Consider the following 24,276-nt stretch of genomic DNA (forward strand, 5'->3'; position numbering starts at 1 on the left):
TAATAATGATCAAAACTACTTTAGAAATTGTAAAAGTTCAATTTATTTTCATGCACGGCGCAAATAAAAACATGTATAATTTTTCAATGAAAATGAAATTTACCTGTTATACTAAAAAATAGGTAATTTAATACATCAGTTGCACTAAATTACAAAAAAAAAATATCTAAACATAAAATATTATATACTTACCACACAAAAAATGAAAAGATTAAACAAAATTTTAATAGAGATATCTAAGAATTGAACTCTGTGAAGTTGCAAAAAAAAATACAATTGCACTAAGACTTTTATGAATGTCAAAAATCAGGGAGAGAGGAAAACGGAGTACACTATGAATAGCTTTGAGCTAAGTATTGATATAAGCATACCTCTGGCAAGGTCCGGAAGTGCAACCAACATTGCTTTTCACGATAGCATGCTAGATTTGTTCAACACATGGCATATACAATTGGAAGTGTATGTGAAAATGGCAGGAGAGTAAGGTCATACACACACTAAGTATAGAGTCAACTGTGGCTGATTGAAGTCTGAAACTGTTGTTGACAGCTGGTGAAAGGTCTTATCATTCACTAACAAATTGTCAGGTTAAGATATATTAAAGCCTCAGCAATTGTTACAAATGGTTTACATTGGTGCTGCCAAAATCGTCAAACTGGGAGGAAACAGGTGGGGGGAAAAACAAAGGCCGACTCTGACAAATGGACGACGTCGTAATTTAGCAATTCTTACATTTGAGCGATCTGTATAAATATATCATACAAGGGAACAAAAGAGATGTATTAAGTTTCCTTATGAAATTGAATCAGCATGAAATTGTACATTAGTGATGAATTCGCTTTTCTACTTACGATATATCCTTTGCCTGAACTGGAATGAGAGCTTGCCTAGGAGAAAAGGAAGAGAGAAAAAACCGATTGTGATAAGCTGTCAGTGAAACTGAATACAGGTCTGACATACGATACTCGTAGTGCCAATCATAAAACATCAATACTTGACATATCAGTCTTTGTACCTTCATAGGATTGCCGTTACTTTATCACGTATAGAAATCAAAAAAAGGTCACTTTCTGCACGCACAAATGATCGATGTTACCGGATGAGGCAATGTTCAAACCACACGCCGTGATCTCAGTACAATGAAGAGAATGAGACAGAAAGAGAAAGAGAGCGCGCACACACACACATACACACGTCAAATGTAGAAGATAGCAAAAGCCAGTTTGCTCCTCCCATGCATATTTCATGTAGCAATTATTTTCAGCAGTAATGATATGACCTGGAAAAAGCCGCGGAACAAAACTGCCTAATTACCATACCTATCATATCATCCGCCAAATTTTTCCGCCATCAATAAACAAAGAAACATGATAAGGAAGACACTTTATGGCTTCATTAACTTTTAATCATCCACAAAACATCAAAAAACAGTCGAATATAAAACACTCATTATTTCTGACATGCTGCTTTTCTATGTCTCCAAATTCATTATAACGTGCATTACTTCATCACTTTGCCAGCCTGCTTAAGCCGGGATTTTTATTACTATTCTGACGAATCGAGAGCTTGGATTGATTTGAGGGGATATTACTCTTTTCAAACACCCATTGTTAGGTGGTAACTGGATAATTTGTCAACTATCTTGGACGACATTAGCTTTAAAAGATAACCCTTTCTCATGGTAATTGTTAATAAAGCGCAGTAATATCCAGATATTAGCGATATTTACATTCTTCATTGGAAATCAATATAAGCCACACAATGACTTTAATCAGAGCCATTTTTCTATCGTTTTATTGAGTCAGAGCAGGAAACGAGATTCATGGGAGATTACTGTTTACATAATACTTGCTATTTAGCTTTCATTTACATGACACAGTACAGACATCCATTACCATGGCAACCATTTCAAATAATCAATTCGGGACCCATCAGTTAATAAATTTTGTCACAAAATCATAACAGGTATTGAAGGTAGACATAGTTTCCTTTATATGCAATCCATTATACACTGCCACCTATTGATATCCTGTCATTTTTTGCATTTGCTCTTGCTGTGCCGTTTTTGTTACGTCTGTTCTCAACCTCAAGGAAAAATCACAAATCCTCTTTTGTTAAGCTGTCAATACGTTGGATGGCAGCATGAAATATTTACACATTTAATACAGGCCAATCTTACTGGCTTTGGCTGTACAATAGAAACGCTAATGTAATCTATCTTGCTCAAAAGACCTATTAATTTTTAAATTATTGTCACTGAAATCGGCTCGACTATAAAGCGGAGAGTGACTAGTGAAAGAGAAAATCCTTCCTCTTGGCAAATAGAGCTCAACAGAGGGGCATCTTCAAGGGAAAATACAAAGATGTCTATATTTGATTGCTACGATGATGTTGCATATTTCGAAGACAACAATAACGATGGGAAATCTCTGTGAAATCAAAATAAATCACATGACACTTGGAAATATATTGAGGGCGTCATTTGAAATACATCTTAGATGCTCCCACAACATTACATTTCACTATTCAATAATTCCTCCTTTATACAAGTTACAACCATATTTTTATGAGCACTATGAGGAATACACGAACAATATTTTTATGACCACAGCATTTTAATCTATTGGATTATTATTAGTATTCAAGTTCCACATGCTTTCTTTATTTTATCGTTTACTATCCTCATAAAAATTAGGAATAACAATGTTTTTCAAACAGAAACAAGATGGACATTTCAACTATCATTTCATCAATTGTTAGTCCCAATTTACAGTTTTTATAGACAACTGGTTTTATTAATGGTGGTAACATAAGTAATGTAACATAAGTGTGTAAAAGCTAACTGAGTTCCCAGATGTAGACACTTTCTCTACCAAAATAGTACATGGTACAGAAATATGTGAGAAATATGACCAGATTTTTAACCAAGTTCCTAAACCTTAGGAAAACACTGAATAAATAACATTGAATTGTATGTCAGAAATATAAAGCATAAAAAGTTTGACTGCTATTATGATGGTTGTCACTGCCAGTCTGATGATATTTTCAGCCAAACATATTAACCCCCCCCCCCCTCCCTCCCCCATCAAAATGTGGGTTGAAATTTACTTCCAGTACATTGCATTGTGTTGTTGTATTACGACAAGTTTATATTACATTTGTGATGTTTTGATATATGACATGACATGACATGACACAACACTGCACAACACGACACGACACTACACTACACTACACTACACTACACTACACTACACTACACTACACTACACTACACTACACTACACTACACTACACTACACTACACTACACTACACTACACTACACTACACTACACTACTACCAAACAAGGACACATAACCTATGTGAAAGTTTACTTGGCTGGAGTACAGACATCAACTTACTTACAGATAATGAAATTACAGTAACCCCTAAAGATCATCTAGCTATATGCACATGTGGGACTTGTACTAGTAAAGAATACAGCCCTCCAATCAACTTATTACCACAGGAACAAGCTTTGCCATCATACTAGCCTATTCTAATGTTGGTCAGGCATGTGGAGTTTTTTTCTTCAAATTACTACAATACACACTCCATTATAGGGCCATTACTTTCCTTTGTGATGCAGTCACGTACTTAGTACTTCTTATTTAACAACATATTACAAATCCATATATTATTATCGCTAAACAAACTTCTGGTAGACCAGCCCATCTTCAAACTGCGTTTACACAACTTAAGAATACCATCTTACCCCTACTTCAGATACATGTCGGAGCTGTTTGATGTCTATGTAAACAAAAGTATGTCCAGCCGTGTTTGCAAAGAACTAAACCAGCAATATTGAAGATCGGACACATACATATATATTTTCTATCATTCCGTTTGATAGGTTAAAATAAATTACTACCCTGAATTTAAATAAAACACATCTTACATATCACAGGACACAGCATACATTGGAGGTGGGATACTGTACATGATAATGTAGTTGACAATTCATCTAGTTAGGATTTCTTGAACACAAGTTCCAATGTACTTCCAAATTTTGAACGAAAACCGACACACAAGTGTGTATACACAGTTCGACATATTACATAAAGGGGCTACATACACTTGGATGTTCAACGTGTTTCATGTCAAGAAAACGTTAAAAGTTATGTCACAGAAGCTGTAATAACAAAGAAGAAGAAGGAGGCGAAATATTGAGAAACACTTACATCACTCAGACGATCTCTTGAACTGCTTGTGAGTCCGTTGGTTTCTTCAGGTCTGGTATTTTCATCACTTGTACATTTACTATGAGGAGATCTTATCTGCAAGAGAAAGAAATACTTCAACACTTAGGTGAAGCTTCAAGATCCGGCGTTTATTCAAATTATTATTACACTTTTGAAAACAAACTGACTTTGCACACACTTTTTGTGACTCACGTACACAAATCTGCTTAAGTGGAGACAATGGGAACAAAAGACAATGATGAGAAACAAGTACATCTTCTGTTCATTTTGCTCAGCTTAGGATTGGAGCAGCGGTGGAATTTTTGTTATCAGGAGAGGCTTTCAGAGTCTCTTTGTAGTTCAAACACATATCAGTAGGGTCCTCTTTTTAAATTTATGTCGAGGGTCACTAGCTGAAAGACCAGTGGAATGCCTCCGATTCAAGCATTTACTCTGTTTACATCGTAGTGAGAATGGGCATGCATTCTTTGTTATCAATGACTGGATTCCATGGAGTGAGTTTTATTAACGCTGACATGGTAAGAATGGAAAAACTCACAACAGCATAAACTTTGACAACACATTACTAATCTAGTGAATGGATGGGTTGTTTTTTTTAATACAATTTTACTGCTTTGAACTTTTATACTTTATTTTCATGACACAGGACAACACACAAACAAAGAGGTTTTGTCATCAACTTTAGCCAATGTTTTCACATGATGCACACTTCACATGAATGAATTGTGCCACACGCAAAGCATGATACGTGTGCAAATAACATCAGATAACTCAAACTTCACTGTAATGTTCTTACGTTTACGAGCATTTGTCTATAATTCGGAAGGCTTAAGTTAAGTAGGATTTAGAGGATACATTTGAACCGTTATATTAATCCAGAGTTCAATTGGGAAAGAATTAGAGCATTCTTGACTTGTGAAAGAATTCACACATTTCTGTCTATTTTAAGCACTCTTGTTGTATTGTCGCATGGTGTATTCAGCAAAGTTAATAACACTAGCGCCACCATGAGCTTACACTTGAATTTACTTTGTTTTCATGTACATGTCCTTGTCAAAAGAAATCACCTGCTTGCACAACTGAATTTCTGTATAAAATCAAACTGTAGATTAATATCTAGAACTGATTTACATGGAAACACACCTGAAAATGGTATTACATTTTTTTTTTTGTATTTTGTAGCAATACATATTAAAGCATTCTCCTCATCCTTACTGTCAGTGTACAATACATATACATTTGTATACAGAAAATCTCTCATGGTTCTATGATATGAAGCGAGAACCATTACTTTTTTTCTAAATTCAAAATTTGAATTACTTGTCTTGCCTCATCCCATATACAATATAGCTAAGTCAGAATGCAAGGATCGTTATGATGGCTTTGAAATATTTTTGTTCAAATTTCAAGACTTTTATGTCATAAACAATTCAAGTATATGGTATGTATGTGTTAGTATATGAGTTGGCCTGGCAAACAAACCTATAAATAACACCTCCCAGTATTTCCTACTACATACAGCTAAGTGGGACTTCAACATTACGTTCATGGTATGAAAGGATGCTGTCGACAAGTGTTATCCAGCAACTCTTATCAAACTACCCTTTACACAGTAAATACATAGCCATTATATAGAAGACTGATAACATACATAGCAACTCTTGAGTGCTCCTAACAAGCTTCTCATTTCAAATGTCTGAATTAACAAATTTATGTTATTATACCCATTACACAGTTTGTTCAGATCTTTATATCTTGGAAATCCTTCCACATAAAGACTGACCAATAACTGATAAGCTATCTAATGCCCCAATATAGTATAAATAGCTCTGTTTATTACCACGGTGACCAGCTTGGCCCTAAAAGATTCAAAGCATAGTAATGTGTGTACTACACACTGTGCTGAAGTAAAATTTCTCATCTTGAAATAATTAGCCCTCATTAGATCATTTAAATCATCAACATGTTTGGGTTATCTGTAGAGCTAATTGCAATGAAGCATTTTTTAACAATTAAGGATGTTCACTTCTGTGCTGTGGGGGGCCAAAGTGATGCCGAATTTTTAGTCTGGAGGCCAACCTGGTCTCTAACTAAAAATTGTACAATAGGGACTTGACTAAATTTTTGAAAATCCTCGAAACAACCAAGAGCTGAGTTTCAGTAGAATTTTATGAGTGAACTTCAACTGACTAAACCAAGAATGCACTGACCGCTCACTTGACAAACTATTTTCTACTTTGTCCACAAATAACTGCAATATTGATTGTCCTAATTTTACATCATTCTAGTTTCCTAATTTCTATTTACCTAACATTAACTACGAATAATTCAGGATTTTTCTATTTAAAAAGACACACACAACACCATAAGATCAAGAAACAACAAACGTTGGAACCGAAAGAATAATGTACAACTCTAATAGTTTTGAAATCTGCACAACAACAAAATCCAAAACCCAAATACAAAATGGCTGATCAAAATTATGCGTCACAACATCACCACCATATTTTACGCAAGAAACTGATGACGGAATTGTACTTGTAGAGTATTTGCATAAAAAGAACACCTCACTATTCATTATTTTCCATTGTTTTCATGAAGCTGTAGGACAGAACTGACTACTCAAAACAAGCGATTGGGGAGCCACAACGACAACAACAATGACAACCCTGCTATTGTCCCAAGTTGCAGCATGGCATAACAATTTCATACACTCTGATATTACAAAGATAAAACACACTAATTTTTTATTTCTTTGAATAACAAAGAACAAAAATGGAACAAAGGTAGGCCATATTTAAATTAAATAGCTAGTTGTACAGAACATAAGTACAAGCATGTCAACTTGCCCCAAATTGAGATGTTTTTCCACCATGATGGAATTTTGATGAACGTTATCTAATCAGTCAGTACATTATCAGTAATCCTTAAGGGATATAGTTGTTATCAATTGATGTCTAAATGCTAGTCTGTCTCACATTTAATTACATGTATACACTTATCTATCAACCAACACATCAACTACATTAGTATTCAAATTCATACCAAAATAAGATTGTTGATTTTTACATTTATATACACCATATCTACTTATCAATCATGATATACTTACAATGAATTTGAAAATATATCATTGCAACGATATGATTGAAAATTATTCACCCTTTTTCTAATAATATGATAAGGCAAGTTATCCTAATACAGTTATATATAAAGTGGCAATCTGATTAAAAACTGATAAAGTGAATATGGCTCTGTTTCTTTATTTACTTCTGTTATTTTTTCATTGTGTGCAATTTTGTTGTTCCTTGAATGGGAAGGGAGTGTGACCAAGACCTAAACATCAACATATAATGTAATATTACACAAAATACACAAGTTATGGTACAGAGCAGTTACTCAGAGTTTCACGCTTGAATACAATTTTCAGACGACTAACTGAAATTCAAGTGATAGAATTCGAACTCGAAGAAGAACTTTACCCGGATGTGATGCGCGTTGAGGAGTGACATGGTGGAATGATAGAATTCGACCACTCCGTACCATAACTTGTCTATTTTGTGTAAATACAGCTCTACTTCTCAGTATTGAGAGCTTTTCCTTCAGTTTATGACTTTCCTCTTACACTGAATTAGTAATATAATATTATATACAATATTAGAAGCAAAAAACAAAAGTACTATGATGCTAACAGTAAATAAATAGCTGTCCACTCATTGGATTTTAATCAGCTTGAGTTTAGCAATAGTCCTGACAAACATTGCTTACTATCATTTTGAGTAATCATTATTTGTTTTCAAACAAATCTCATCTGATTAAATTGTCATTTTAATAACTTTTAATTAATATAATATAATAAGCCTGATATCATGTCCACTTCAAGAAACTTCAGGTTTTACTGGGACGACTCTTACCCTGTTTACTTTCATTTGAGTTTTGCCATGCATCAATTAAATTCAAATACTACAAATATCCATTCAATTAGTTATCAGTCAATCTATGACTGCTAACACTAATGCTGTTCACTGGGCTCAGTATTAAGTGACAATGTATTTAGCAAACATTTTGTCAGTAAACCCTGGTGGGGATGAAAAATAACTGAACAATGTTTACTCCATTCTCAAGCCATTCCTAAGCACATAAAAAAAGGTCAAGATTTGCGTTGACAATCAAACAAGGTACATTCTCCTTGGTACAAAGCACGATCCTGTCATTACAGGGTATAATACACATACCAACACAATTTCAGCTGCTCAGTGATATCCCTATGCTATTGTCCATGGTGAAATCCTTGAATCGGATGCACGCTGGTATTTTATTGATTGAAGGTTTCAGCTGACAGGGTTGTGGACTCACTCATACGACACTAAAGTCTAGTCTGGAATACCCTCATCATTATTACCTATTTATTACATTAGTTAGTCCCTTAAAATGGATTTCTTGAAAAACTTATTAAATTTGTAGGAATCATACAAGTTTAAAGTGACACTGTATCACAGCGACCTAGGAATCTACGACGAAGATTGAATGAGGACTATTTTCCCAGCTGCCACCCGATGACACTTAAAAATTTAATCTCATTTGAGTTTGACTTGCTAGGTATTATTTTGACTGACAATGTTGCCTTTGTTTCACGATAACAACATGTAAATGCCGCAAAAATGTCGCAAACAGAAAACAATCTTTTACAACAAGAAAAAAACTCAGCAAGAATAACTACTTGACTAGTAAAATAATCCGAAAAATTAAAACAATTTATATAGAGATATAACGCTCGCATCCTGCCTGGCAAATTTCACGGAAACGTGTCACACTGAGCTTGAAATCAACATCCAACTATACGCTATTCAATCGTCCCTGTAGAGCTCTCTGTCAACGCAAATATCAACCTTATTAAGACAAGCTACATCCCTGGAGAGCCACTACAAATTGAATGAAAATGTTAGCGTCCATGACACTACTTCGCTGAAACCATGTTTTTCCAATAAAACCAATAAATCCATAAAACTACTACTGACCTGTCTGTGATTTATGTAATATGTGGATACAAAAGTCGTCATAAATAAAAGCAACTTCTGCTTTCTCAAAAAACACGTATTTCAAATTCAAGATACAAAGTATAAAAGTTGTTCATTTTATGTCTCAATGAGAGTAACACTATGTTTAATAGCCTGGAATTCACAATAACTTCAGGCCATTTATTTCCTCAGTGTATACTAAAGAACCAAATGGCATAAATTCCAAACAACACCATGTTCAAATTGCTTAAATTTACAGTGATTTAGAAAGGGTGAACCATGCATTACAAGTCAAACAGTCCAGATTATGTACACTAAAATGCAACAAGATTGTCAAATAACATGTTCATGCCTGCTTGCAGACAATTGTGTTAAGTTTATACAAGTGGATTTCTCAAGGCTTAGATACTGTCGACAGCCCACATGATTTCTAGGTATCTTAAACCTACGCTATGCTTAACTGATCTAGGTACCAATCTTTCCTCCACGTCATTAATCTTTACAAAATCACACATGTAAAATCTGAATCCTCACATATTACCACTTAGTTATGTCAAAATGTTAAGTGTTTTTGTAAACTTGGGTAATAAACATATGAAAACCAGCCATAATTTGAGTTGAGAATGGCAATTAATATATTCCTGTACTCAAGTCAAACCACACTAGCTAGCCCTAGTCTTTTTATCATAGATTGGGAATATATAAATGCTTCAAAATAGTTTACTAAGTAGAAAATGTGCAATTGCTTTTAACTCTGATGCGTTGCAATGACTACAATTCATCAAACCGCGGTCAAGTCATTAGTGATTATAATCACCATGAGGTGGTGTCTGTAATCACAGTGGCAGCCATGTTTGCGACAAGCCAACCTTTCAAAAGATACAACTACCCCATTCACTTTTGTCAATTTACACTACAACTTATACAAATTCACACAACACAAACCCAACCTTACAGCCAGCTATAACTTAAGATCCACCCCTACCAACAAAAGACGATTACTTACGCACTAGATAAACGGTTAAAGTTAAAAAGCAGCGCAGCATTAGCTCCAGTCACTTGTACTCCGTGCGACCGATTGGCTTCTGATACAAAGTCCAACCTTGTTGGGAGCTTGTTAAGCCCCTTCACACATGTATGTACAAATGTGTTATCAAGATACTTCATCACAGCAACAACTTTGTTTTATCATCGGCTGAATACTTGGTGACTATGACTGACAATTTAAGGCAACTATCAACAGAAGTATGTGCTAATCTAAATTTAAGCTGAGTTCTTATCTCTGGGTGCCCCTTCAGCCACCTAACTGATATTACATACAAATAATGATAAATACTATACTGTTTGGATAGCTCTGTTACTATAGTGCATTTCAAGTGCTCAGGAACACAACTATGGGCTCTGTTTACTACTAAAACTTGGCTGTTGCCTAACAAAATACAAACCCCAGCTTCTCCTATTACCCTAATGTTCAGTTTATTTTGCAATTAGGTTTTAATTAATGGGTGTTAATTAAATAAAACAACAATTATTTTACTCACAGCTGGATTTGAAGGCAGGACACCCACACATGTTGGGTGAAAAGAGAAGTTTATTGACAACAAGGGCGGCCCTGACCTTTTGGCACTTAATAAAACTTAACATCAAAATAAAATGATGACAATAAAACTTGAGCTGACAAATTTCCACTTGACACTTTTATCTCTAAACGATGGTCAACCTACAAGGAGCTTAAACTTTAAAAGATAATACTTTTATTGTTTTATCAAAACATTTAAGTTTTTTCATCATAGTTTCAGTAATATATACCAACATATTTCCGAACTCATAAAAAAACGCCAACAATTCAACGATGGTTTTAACATGTAAAGGAGCTAGATATGGGTTTGTTGTCCTGTTTTCTTATCAAGATTTTCATTCTGAACATCTCAAGGCATACTACAATATCCATGACTCCATTTCTGATATAAAGTAAAGTGTTTTTTCTAAGGTTTGGGAACCCCGGTAACAGGTGATGGAAAGCTAGTCAAACTTCCCTAGATTTCGATACCTTGTCTCACAATTTTGATGAAAAACCCCACTAAAATACCTCAGGAACTCAGGTAGATTTTACCTACTTATCACCTGTTACAAAAATACTGTCCAATGAATATGTCCATCTCTCCCTACCTAAATATATTTAACATATAACTGTGCATGACAGGTACATACAAACAAATGAAACTCTGATCCGACAGTTTTGAAGTCCACTTACAAGTGCAAGATCTTACAGATAATAAACCGTCAAACCTTTTCAACTCATTCCTATGAATCTCTTTTGAACATGATGCAGTAACCATGGGTTAAGCTATGTTGTGTAAAAATCCTCAATCATTTAGCACAACTCAGAACCACCTGCATGCAATACCAATTCAGATCAGAATTTTGCCAATCAATCAATCCGTATCAATTCATCTATCTATCCATTCTTTCTTCTAACCCATAAACCCCCACTTCTCATAGGGGTGACCTGTCCTTTCCTAATCTGGTAAAATGTTTGTTACAGTAGTGTGGCACCCAAACAATGAATGTGTGATCTGTATGTTTATCAAGCAACCCTTTAGATGTGGACATATTTATCGTTGAATGACTACATATCGCCTGGAGGTGAAAACTCAAATGTCATGTACTCTAACCCACAGTTCTCACTTTGCTTAATTTTTTTGTGTGAAAGAGACAAGGGTTTGGCCCTATGATCATGCGCTTAAAAAAAGGGCTTAATTATTAAGATTATTAATTATTATAATATATATAAATACAAGTTAGTTTATTAGTACACAAATTTCCAAAAAATCTAGAATTCATTTCTTTGACAATCACCAGTTTACTTTTAACCATTTCCCATCATTCAAATGTTCAAATTCTGTTGATAGTATCACACCCTACAACACACTCTGTGCATCATTGCCCATTTTAAGACACTTTATTTCACAAACATTTGCTGAGAACTTTGAAAACAATTATTTTTGATTTGATACACACAATCTACAAGCTATGAAATTACATGATCATTACTTGATTGTAAATTCGAATCAATCTTTTTGACAAAGCTGACAAAGTTATTAAACTTGGCACAAAGATCAAGTGTTTCCTGTAGTTCTTTACTGCTAGTGCTAGTATCATTTCGGATGAAATTTGTGAAAATAAATTCAAAGTGAAAATACAAGGTAAAACATTTGCTACACAATGGATCTATAGCAATAGTAATAAAGTTATGTAATTGTAGATTTTACAAGGGCACTGATGTGAAATCAGAATTATATGAAGGTGGACATCAAAGTGAGATATAACAGGTGTTTGGCCATTCTTATTTGGTTTCCCAACTTTTTAAAGCAGTTTTTTTATGTCCTCTAAGGGTGTAGTATACCATGTGATAGCAGCCTCGGTCAAGGAACACCATATCATATCATATTTATAATCACAGCCTTGCACATGGATTTAAATAACGCCTGTGGCTGTTATTATACAGGAAATTTGTGAAAATGAATTCAAACTAAAAATACTCTACACCTGTAGGCACGTCTTTCCTCAACAACAAAATTTACACTGTCTGTGAAAACACCTGCTACTAGTCTGTCTACATTATCATCGTCATTTCACCTCAGCTGAACCCTCATAGATCCAACACTCATAAAGGAAATCATAAACATTAAAATTGAATTTTCCAAACATTGGCTGTATAAAATAAAGGGGGTAGTTAAAACTGGCGTCAGATTAGTACTGTGTCTACACCACCAAGGATACAACCTTACTGACATACTATGGTACACAGAAACTTAGAAACGCAAACATTCACCAATATCTTGATGTCGCAAACCTTGCCAACTGTAGAGGGCTAATCGATAATTGCAAGATTAATGTCTATAAATTCTTAGCCTCTGAGTTTATACACAACTTTATAGACTGTCCAGGATAAGAGAGCGTGATAATTTATGACAATTACTGTATATACATAAGTGGTTACATTTTCAACTAAGAAGTAGCCCAAAAATTATTATACCACCCACAAGTTTATCGCGAAGAACTGGTGACTGCCCAATTTGTGACAAAACAAACAAGTCAGTCAACAATGAGTAATCATACAGCAACATTCATCAAAAGCTGTTATTGTCACACCTTATTGACCTGACTTGACCTTTGTTAAGATAACAACCTCTGTCATGTAAACCTTGAAAGAAAGTTGTTTAAATTTTACATGACATGACACTTTTCCTTCTCAAACATCTGTTTCATTGTATTTACCTTCTTTTTCATCAATTACACATACCATTACAAATACTTAAGCTTCGAATAAAGCCTTCTGAACATCATCTATACATTAAACATTTGACATTGAATTTTACGGTCAATGTCATTGCTGGTATTCACATACCATACACTTTTAAAACAGTGTAAACCCAAGAATTTATGAAAACCATCATATCCAAAGGTTAGAACGTTCAATAAAATAAGTCTTCTAGACACTGTCTTTACATTAAACATTTGACTTTGGATTTTAAGGTCAATGTCATGGCTCAAATTTAACTTTTATGGTAGTTAGATTAGAGTACATTATAAATTTGGTAACCAAGGTAGGATGTTTAGTACTAGTAGTCTATATGCCCAGGACTACTGTTAATTTCAAACCAAACACTAATCATTAAAGAATATCTTGACCAGATATATCTGGAATGGGAGCTGGGGGGGGGGGGGGGGGGGTCGGGGGGGGGCTGGGGTGGTTTCGAACTGATTGTAAATTGGTTCATAATCATCGCAAATACAAAAGTGATTCAATTCAAATCCCCTGCCAAGTTTTCTCAACAGATTCTGAATCAATTTTGATATGTTAGATTGTTAGTTCTCTCCCTCCACACTTCAGTTTGTGATATTCATAAATTGTGTCTGCATTTCACCAAACCTGGCATACCCATAGCTACAATAATCAACCTCCTTTGTACCTATTTCATTTGATTCTGTATGACTTCCATAAAAGTTACTGCCCTCTCAATAAATCGACAGGTATGTATGGGCTCTGATAGCATTCTGCCATATTAGAAATATCTGTCTGGCCATGATGCCAGCTACATGTACATTTGAGAGATTTGGATAGAAATTTCCAAAGTACACTTTCTTATCAGAGGTGCCATGATACTAGTTATGATGTACTTACTAAGCCTGGCATTTGAAAATGTTACATTTACTTTACCCAATCTTCAAATCATTGCGTAAATAGTGACTCAGCATGTATGGTGTAACAATAGGATAACTGACTGATAACAAAGTTCTAGTAATCAAAAAAAATATTAAATTTAAATAAAAAACAATGGGGTCTTCCCTGATTACATTAAAGTATGCAAAACAGTTTTGTGTTTTAGAAATTCAAAGATCAAACTACACTATGGTTAATCAAAAAATTTCTGGCAAAACTCCCACTTCGAGGAGAAGCCTGGGCAGAGATTAATTCTTTAACACATAATGCATGTTGGCACACAGTGTGCACAAAAAAATCAATCTATACTCTATCAAATCGGATAGTCTAATCTTACTAGGCTAAGTATTTCTACTACTGTCATTAGAGGACAACACAGATTAAAGATGTCTGGGGCCAGGGCTCTACTGATAGTGCTGTCATAATGGCTACCTGCACACTACACTGTCTGATATGGATGCTATAAACCAATGTTAGTTTTAGACATTTTAGAAATTAAAATGAAGCTTGAACCTGCAGATTCCAAGCCAATCACTCTAACTGGGTGCTATATAAAATTCTTGCACTGCAAATATTTTCTACATTTCTAGTATATAAGAAACAACCAAGTTACTGACATGGGTACCAGTACACAAGAATATTTGACTGCAACCGATTTCTAAATTTTGCTGCCAATGTTGAACATATACTACATTTATATTATAAGAAACAAACTACAATGTGTTGGGTATAGACTGGGGAACAAGTTACCACAATGTGTTGGGTACAGACTGGGGAACAAGTTACTACAATGTGTTAGGTACAGACTAGGGAACAAGTTACCACAATGTGTTGGGTAGACTGGGGAACAAGTTACTACAATGTGTTAAGTATAGACTGGGGAACAAGTTACTATAATGTATTGGGTACAGACTGGGAAACAAGTTACTACAATGTGTTGGGTATAGACTGGGGAACAAGTTACTCCAATGTGTTAGGTACAGACTGGGGAACAAGTTACTACAATGTGTTAGGTACAGACTGGGGAACAAGTTACTCCAATGTGTTGGGTACAGACTGGGGAACAAGTTACTCCAATGTGTTAGGTACAGACTGGGGAACAAGTTACTACAATGTGTTGGGTACAGACTGGGAAACAAGTTACTACAATGTGTTGGGTACAGACTGGGAAACAAGTTACTACAATGTGTTGGGTACAGACTGGGGAACAAGTTACTACAATGTGTTAAGTATAGACTGGGGAACAAGTTACTACAATGTGTTAAGTATAGACTGGGGAACAAGTTACTACAATGTGTTAAGTACAGACTGGGAAACAAGTTACTATAATTTGTTGGGTACAGACTGGGGAACAAGTTACTACAATGTGTTAAGTATAGACTGGGGAACAAGTTACTACAATGTGTTGGGTACAGACTGGGGAACAAGTTACTACAATGTGTTGAGTATAGACTGGGAAACAAGTTACTACAATGTGTTGGGTATAGACTGGGGAACAAGTTACTACAATGTGTTGGGTACAGACTGGGAAACAAGTTACTACAATGTGTTGGGTACAGACTGGGAAACAAGTTACTATAATTTGTTGGGTACAGACTGGGAAACAAGTTACTATAATTTGTTGGGTACAGACTGGGAAACAAGTTACTACAATGTGTTGGGTACAGACTGGGAAACAAGTTACTACAATGTGTTGGGTACAGACTGGGAAACAAGTTACTACAATGTGTTGGGTACAGACTGGGAAACAAGTTACTACAATGTGTTGGGTACAGACTGGGAAACAAGTTACTACAATGTGTTGGGTACAGACTGGGAAACAAGTTACTACAATGTGTTGGGTACAGACTGGGAAACAAGTTACTACAATGTGTTGGGTACAGACTGGGGAACAAGTTACTACTATGTATTGGGTATAGACTGAGGAACAAGTTACTACAATGTGTTGGGTACAGACTGGGAAACAAGTTACTACAATGTGTTGGGTACAGACTGGGAAACAAGTTACTACAATGTGTTGGGTACAGACTGAGGAACAAGTTACTACAATGTGTTGGGTATAGACTGGGAAACAAGTTACTACAATGTGTTGGGTACAGACTGGGAAACAAGTTACTACAATGTGTTGAGTATAGACTGGGAAACAAGTTACTACAATGTGTTGGGTACAGACTGGGAAACAAGTTACTACAATGTGTTGAGTATAGACTGGGAAACAAGTTACTACAATGTGTTGAGTATAGACTGGGAAACAAGTTACTACAATGTGTTGGGTACAGACTGGGAAACAAGTTACTACAATGTGTTGGGTACAGACTGGGAAACAAGTTACTACTATGTATTGGGTATAGACTGGGAAACAAGTTACTACAATGTGTTGGGTATAGACTGGGGAACAAGTTACTATAATGTGTTGGGTACAGACTGGGGAACAAGTTACTACAATGTGTTGGGTATAGACTGAGGAACAAGTTACTACAATGTGTTGGGTATAGACTGGGGAACAAGTTACTACAATGTGTTGGGTACAGACTGGGGAACAAGTTACTACCTCCTCCTTGCTACATTTGGCTCTTGTCACTCCAATTCAGCCACTCTACAAATCACAACATTTCTTTCTGGTTGGTTTAATACTTTCAAACATCTGCCATTGATTGAACTGCCATGTTTTGTCACCTGCATTAATGGAACGATTGCACCTACCCCCAGAGTTTGTGAAATCGTTGCAAGTTCATACAAGCATTAGCTATACATACATACATATCTCTTTCTAATGTAGACAACAATTTCCTCAAGAGATATCATTAAAGATTGATTTGTCAGGCTTAGAGTGGAACTGAAATGACATTGTGATATAACACATGTAATCCTGTGAGAGAAAGGAGTGTCCCAAATTGCTATCATTATAGTGAATGGTTGCCTAGTGAGATAGGATATGGATGTAACTAACATCAAATATCATATCCGCAAACTTTTCAAAGCATATCACAACTTGGTATTCTATTTCAAATTACTGTCCATACATCTGTGCTTTGAATTTTACCAGCATGTTTGTAGTCGTACCTAAAATCAGTTTCATTATGCAAGTCAGTTTATCGCTAGTGTCTGGCTTTTTTTCTTCAATTCCGTTTATCTCTAGTGACCCCAGTCTATGTGCACAAGATTGTTATACATAAAGCACTATGAATATTTGCAATTTCTAAATTCTAGGCAGTCTTTATTCAAATGAAAAGCATACTCCAAAAACCCTCACTTCTATATAAAAACTGTATTAAAGTCACCATCAGACACTAGATCAACTTTTCTAGTCTTACACTAGCAACTATGAGTTAAAGAATGTTGGTCTCTCAGCCTTTTTCTGAAACAAATCCTTGGGGGAATGCAGATCCCTGTGGTGTAAAGATTGTATGAAGGCAATATATACTCTTCTATGAGCTTTAAATATGATGCTATCCCATGCTAGTTGGTGTAAGTTACACACTGATAGCATTGAAACATAGTTTCCAAATTTACCACATTTTCAAACAAAATTAACGGTCCCCTCAATCTTTAAAAGTACATGGGAATGGACATCAAGTGGCCCCCACGGTTACCAGGATGCTGAAATCCTAGCAAAAGCTCTGCTGCTGATGTTATAAACATTGCAAAAGTAAACAGCTGTTGCCATATTTAAAGCCAGATGTTATACTTCAAAAAGTTGGCTTACGTGATAGATATCTGGGTACGATATGTACTTTCAGAGTAGTAGGGCCATGACCTTATATGTGATGATGTTATATTATGTGTACTAACAACACTACTCCAACACCTGCAGTGTGTTACAGTTCCATACCATTGCAGACGTCAATCAAAAAAGCATGTCAACTTAAGGGTTCACACACATACCCCACACCCCTTCAAATCTGTACATTCAAAGTTATTTCCTAAACTGTCCTATAAATTTGCCATGATTCTTCAACTTTTTCACTTTCCAAAATTATTATATTATTAATTTTTAACTACTAGGAAACCCTTTGACTTCAACATCACAAGGAAAAATTTACTTGGCAGTCAATGACTCAATGAGAACTTTCAACATTGTAAAAATTTACATCTTGATTATTATAGTAATTTCAATTTCCAGTAGCGAATAAAATACATTTTTCCAAGACTTCCTAGGGTTATTGAGAAGTGGTTTGAAATTCAAGGAATGTATGTAGACAGTCAAATGCATTTGCAGGAGGAGATTTGGTGGTCTTTTCTATCCACAGGTAGTCGTGAATAGCTGTGACTACTGAAGCTATATTCACTTTATTTTTCAGTATAATATTTTGGCATGCAACTTTTGCCAGTGTGAGATTCTTGGCTTGAACACACACATAGCCATACAATTTCACATTTATTGCAATTTACAAATCAAAGCAAGAACAAACAACAAACAAACAAGCAAGCAAAGAAGAAGTTGGGACACCATTGTAGCAGCAAAGGTCAAACTTTTAAAAGTCTGAACACAGCTGTCTAGTAATACACAATCATAGGCTACTTGACATTTCACTTACATATATGAATGGATTTATCTGTTTCATTACCAGTTCCCACCCCCACCCCGCACCCCACCCCCATCCCTACCCCAAATTTCTTCATCAAAAAATTATACATACACATAACAGCTTTATACTATTAAAATGGTTGCCTGGGCATCATATAACTGCGGCTATAAGACAATACAATACGCCAATGCCAAGCTAAATAATTTGATATTTCACTTCCACTTTACAGACTAAAACCCGACTTATTTTATCATCATCTCTTGCATCATCACGTATATTTTCCGACAATAATTGCTGATGTTTTTAAATTGATTGCTAATTTTAAATCCGATTTTGTTTTTAGAGACACTTTTAAACTATTCATTGTGTTGTTATGCTAGATTTTTGTTGTTCTTGCTCTTTTGCTAGTCTTTCTCATTTTGTAATGTTCAGACCGCTGAGACATGTTTGTGTAGTGGTCTTTAAACAATAAATTATTATTATTATTATTATCGTAAAAATCACTAAGAAAAATCACGACACCCAGAAAATATTACATGTATATATACTCAAATTAATTTTCTACTACATTAGGTTTGCTGGCCTGAAACAACTACTAATGCTCAACAACAGCAACATACCAAGCAGTGCACGACAGCAACATGTCAAGCAGAGCACAACATAATGCAGACGAGTTCAATTCTGTCTTTATGTCTTCTGTCTGTAATTATTCATGAAATGATCCCTATGACATTCCTGCCTACAGAGAAACCTTTATACGTCACCTGAGGTTTGATCAATGCAACTCTCTCTCTTACCAATATTAAATAATTCTATGAGATCTAAATGCCACAGTGTCAATATTATTACACCAAGTGATGGATAGTCCTGATTAAAATTACAACTATATCAACCTAAACGCTTGTATAAAAGTTATCAGTATTTCTGTTACTGTAAACCTGGAAACGTTCATTATTAAAAGACTTCTTGTCCCTAAATTTACTACAAAGCATGCAAAAATAAATAGTGACTATTACTGCCTTCTTGTACATGAACACAATGTACCAGTCTGATAATTAGTAAAAATTAGTCTTTGAGAACTAGCTGAAGACTGTCAAATTACAAAAATTTCTAGTAGTGAAAATATCTAGGTTTACAGTACTTTACATTAGAAAGTATGTGGCATGTAAAGATTTATGCTGGTGTTATTTAATAACTATTAACTCTTTATAATAACTAAAAATATTTCTGCTGTAAATATCTTTTTCACCGCAACACTTTCCATATATATATAATATAAAACAAACAATACTTTGTGCGCTCGCACACACATACATACATACACACACACACACACACATACACACATACACACACACACACACACACACACACACACACACACACATACATACATACATACATACATACATACATACATACACACACACACACACACACACACACACACACACACACATACATACATACATACATACATACAAACACACACAGACATACCTACACACAGACACACACACATATACATACATATACATGTACATGTATCTCCTTACAACAGCAAATATATAAACAAGCACAGTTGCTCACTTCTGGTTTCAGTTGTAGTTAAATCAGCACAAATTAAATACTGCACATAATATGGAATATTTATACATGCGCATGTACAAAAGGTGCGACATTTCACGTCTTCTCAAAATGACTGATTCTTTTAAAAAGCACAAAATGTGCGTGTACGAGGCTGAAGTAACACACATCGGGAGACATGCACTAGATCACTTTGAATTCAAACTTTGTGCTTTAGAGCTTCACGATAATCCCATGTGGATCATACAAGTACAAATGTACATAGTTCTATGCCAATCATTCATTTGCAACCGACTTGCAGACTTGTATTAATTTGGCATTCTATCATCCTCTCCGACCTTTACACACTTGAAATAAATCTTTCAACACTGAAAGATAGCAACTCATAATATAGTCTGAGTCATTTGCCAGAGAGTGATATAAACCAAGTATTAAAGTGGTGGTAATCGTAACACAGCAAGATTGTCAGCCATCTTGTATGTCAGCCATCTTGGATTTGAAACGAGAAAAACTTTCCAGTATTTTATGGTAAACGGTTTGTTTATATACAAGTGATAAAATTTTATGTTCATTTTACAACACTTTTGCTCACATTCAGTGACCACAATGATACATTGTATGTGTGCAACGATCCTCTGTACTCAAACTTCTACAATACAAAGTAACGATCACACGATTACAACAGCTCATTTGAGTTTGATGACAAAAAACACTTATCATTGTGCAATGGTCAAAGGTGATAAAAGAGCCACTAATCCAAACATTTAATTACTTTTTCATTTAGACTTACTACACTTTTAGTTTAGACATCCGACACATTTGTATGTACATCTGGACTTCTGTTCATGCATTAGACAACGGTAAAAGGTTTAATCACTGTCTGCTAACAAACACAAGTGAAGGATTAAATCAATAGAGAGAAACACTATACAGGCAATTCAAAGCTTCAATATCGGCCATATAACCAAAATGGCAAACGTGACTGAAGCCTTACAAAGTATCTGACAAGCTGACACTGTGATAAGAACGATGACTGAAACTTGATGGATCATTCTTACTTATCTAAAATGTAATATTTCAATAATGATTACGACCCCTGCCAGTCGGCCACTTTCTGATAGCCAAAAACACTTTGTGCATGCAAAATGACAGTGCTCATTATGTCAGCCATGAAAGTGATATATTTCAGCAATTTAATACAAATGGTACATGACAGTAGTTTAGAATACACGCTGTCTTTACTGAACATCACTTGCCATTCAGTGAATCCTCTAAATGTACAATTATCTGTTCAAGAAAATTCTATATTCTTATATCATTCATTTAGACACGAGAACAGAGGTATGACCAAAAAAAAAACAGACAAGGGCAGAGATTGATTTTTATGTGATTACTTTAACTATTGTTAGTCTAAGGTTGTTGACCATATAAGGTAATTAGTGTAAATCAATATGTCTGATATTATCACTATCAACTTTTTCTTATATGACAAATCTAATTATATTAACAATTTGCGGCTAGGCTAAAAGACCAATTTATAGACTTAACAGTCAACTACGATTACAAGTCAAAGAAGAGAAAAATCTTAGATTACTAGTAATATTAGACACAACACCACTGAGAAAAAACAAGAACCTTACTTTCACATACAGAGAGAATATTCTTAAAAGATTGTTGACTACGACATAACCACTGTGAAATTGAGAACCTTACTTTCACATACAGAGAGAATATTCTTAAAAGATTGCTGGCTAAGACATAACCAATGTGAAATTGAGAACCTTACTTTCATATGACAAACATGATTGGTCAATTTGATTAAACGTCATTCAATTTCAATCAACATGAAATAATTTCTACTCAGTCGTATCATTTTTTTGGTGCGAGTTCCAAATTTTCACGGATATCTCCTTTTGTCAGCAATGTGAAATATTTCTAACAGAAGTGTCTTTATATTAAGACTACTTCTATCACTGTAAGAAATTCACTATAATATACTTCACAATACCCTTAAAATCTGGACACAAAAACACACAAACCGCCATATCCACAGATTCCCCAAATAAAATTTCACTTGTAGACTATGCATAAAGTAAAACAAACCCATTTTACAATGTACTGAAAGGTGGGACAGAATGGAAGGTGGGAGTTGGTGCGGGGTGGTACCAGTGGCCAGTTCTGGTAGGGGTGTGCAGTCAATACTGTCAATACTGTCAACCCAAGACCTATTTTAGACACATTTTGGCCATAAACCAATAACCCATTTTATTTTAGACCATTACAGGTTTTTAGAAGATCAAATTATAGACCGAAATAGATTTGTAGTAGTTCCGTATTAAAGGAAATGGGTTCCAAATGTAGTTTTCACTTTTGTATTTTTTTCCTTCAGAAGGCAACATTTTGGGGCAATTAATGGCACAGTTATGATTTGGTAGACAATGGACCACATTTTAGACTCAGCAAAACTGAAAATAACGTAGCGTGCACTCCCCTGTTAAACTCTCCACCTCGAAAAAAAGACTCCATTTTAACCCAAAGGGCTAGAAAACGCACCCCAAAGGGTGGCACATATAAATACATTCAAATGGGGTGAGTAACCCCCTCCTCCCTGGGGAATTGGGGGTGGGGTGCAGTAGTCAGTAAGACTAAGATACAATGTGTCATGTTATTCTATCACAGTATCAGATATCTCTTCACAAAAAGAAGTCTGACTAGGGTGAACGACACATTGTAAATCTTGGAGTGTACAAGTTATGTAGAGGTACACAAATTTTTTGGATCATAACATTTTTTCTATTTACTGTAACATGGATTTCAAACATGTCTTGATCCAATTATGTACCTATACCGTGACAAATGTAATTGATATGTAGATGTAAATGCATGTCTCCCTCGACTTAAATTACAACAACCCAGATACTTGCCTACAGCAATGTATCTCCTGCAGAATGGACAATCACATCAATCCGGTAAAAAGATTGTAGTTGCACTAAATCTCAATACCTTACAAGCATCAACACTGTGTTGGTATTTGAAATAACCAGACTATTGTGACTAAACACAGGTTAATAGCAGAGATGAATTCCTGTCCAAATCTCAATGATAGAGGGCAGTATTCTACCATGGCCCAGGAGAGGTGCAGGACAAGCCTAATCACTCCTGATAAGATAGAGATAACTGAATTGTAGATCAGCCAAACAATAAATTATTATTACAACAAACAACAAGCAACCTTGAAGTGGTTTTTTTTGTCAAAAGAACAAAAATATAGTATACATGAATCACTGATAAAATAATTGGTAGACACACACATCACAAATCACTGAATTGCCAGATATAGCAAAAATAAATGAAATGTGTGCATGGTTTAGAAAGCGTATGTTTCAAACAGTACTTTTCATCTTTTGTTTACCTTTCAATGAACATGTATGTGTACATGTACAACAACTGTGTACATATACACATTTTGAGTGTTAGTGAACACAAGCTATATATGGCTTCAAGTACTCATTTCCAGAGTTATCAGTGGCGCCATACAACTGCGTTGTAATTTTTCAAATTTTCATCAAATTTCAAGTCACAAAAGTTATCAAAGTCAAAATGTAATTTTCCAAATTTCCACATTCTTAATTCACAAAATTTCCTCTAAATTATCAAACTAAATTACCTTT

At 35.0% G+C, this 24,276-nt stretch overlaps 1 protein-coding gene across 6 annotated transcripts in view; it reads right to left on the reverse strand.

Annotated features, from left to right (window-relative positions):
- LOC144448923 (autism susceptibility gene 2 protein homolog) overlaps positions 1–24,276 on the reverse strand; it is a 145,390-nt gene that overhangs the window by 71,622 nt on the left and 49,492 nt on the right. For all 6 annotated transcript variants that reach the window (XM_078139292.1, XM_078139293.1, XM_078139296.1 and 3 more), the window contains 2 exons: positions 4,224–4,319; positions 852–887 (listed from right to left, as the gene is read on the reverse strand). In XM_078139292.1, coding sequence (XP_077995418.1) covers positions 852–887; positions 4,224–4,319 — 132 coding nt within the window. The remainder of the gene's footprint in view (positions 1–851; positions 888–4,223; positions 4,320–24,276) is intronic.

This window comes from Glandiceps talaboti, chromosome 18 (genome assembly GCF_964340395.1).
Source record: "Glandiceps talaboti chromosome 18, keGlaTala1.1, whole genome shotgun sequence".
NCBI lineage: Eukaryota > Metazoa > Hemichordata > Enteropneusta > Spengelidae > Glandiceps > Glandiceps talaboti.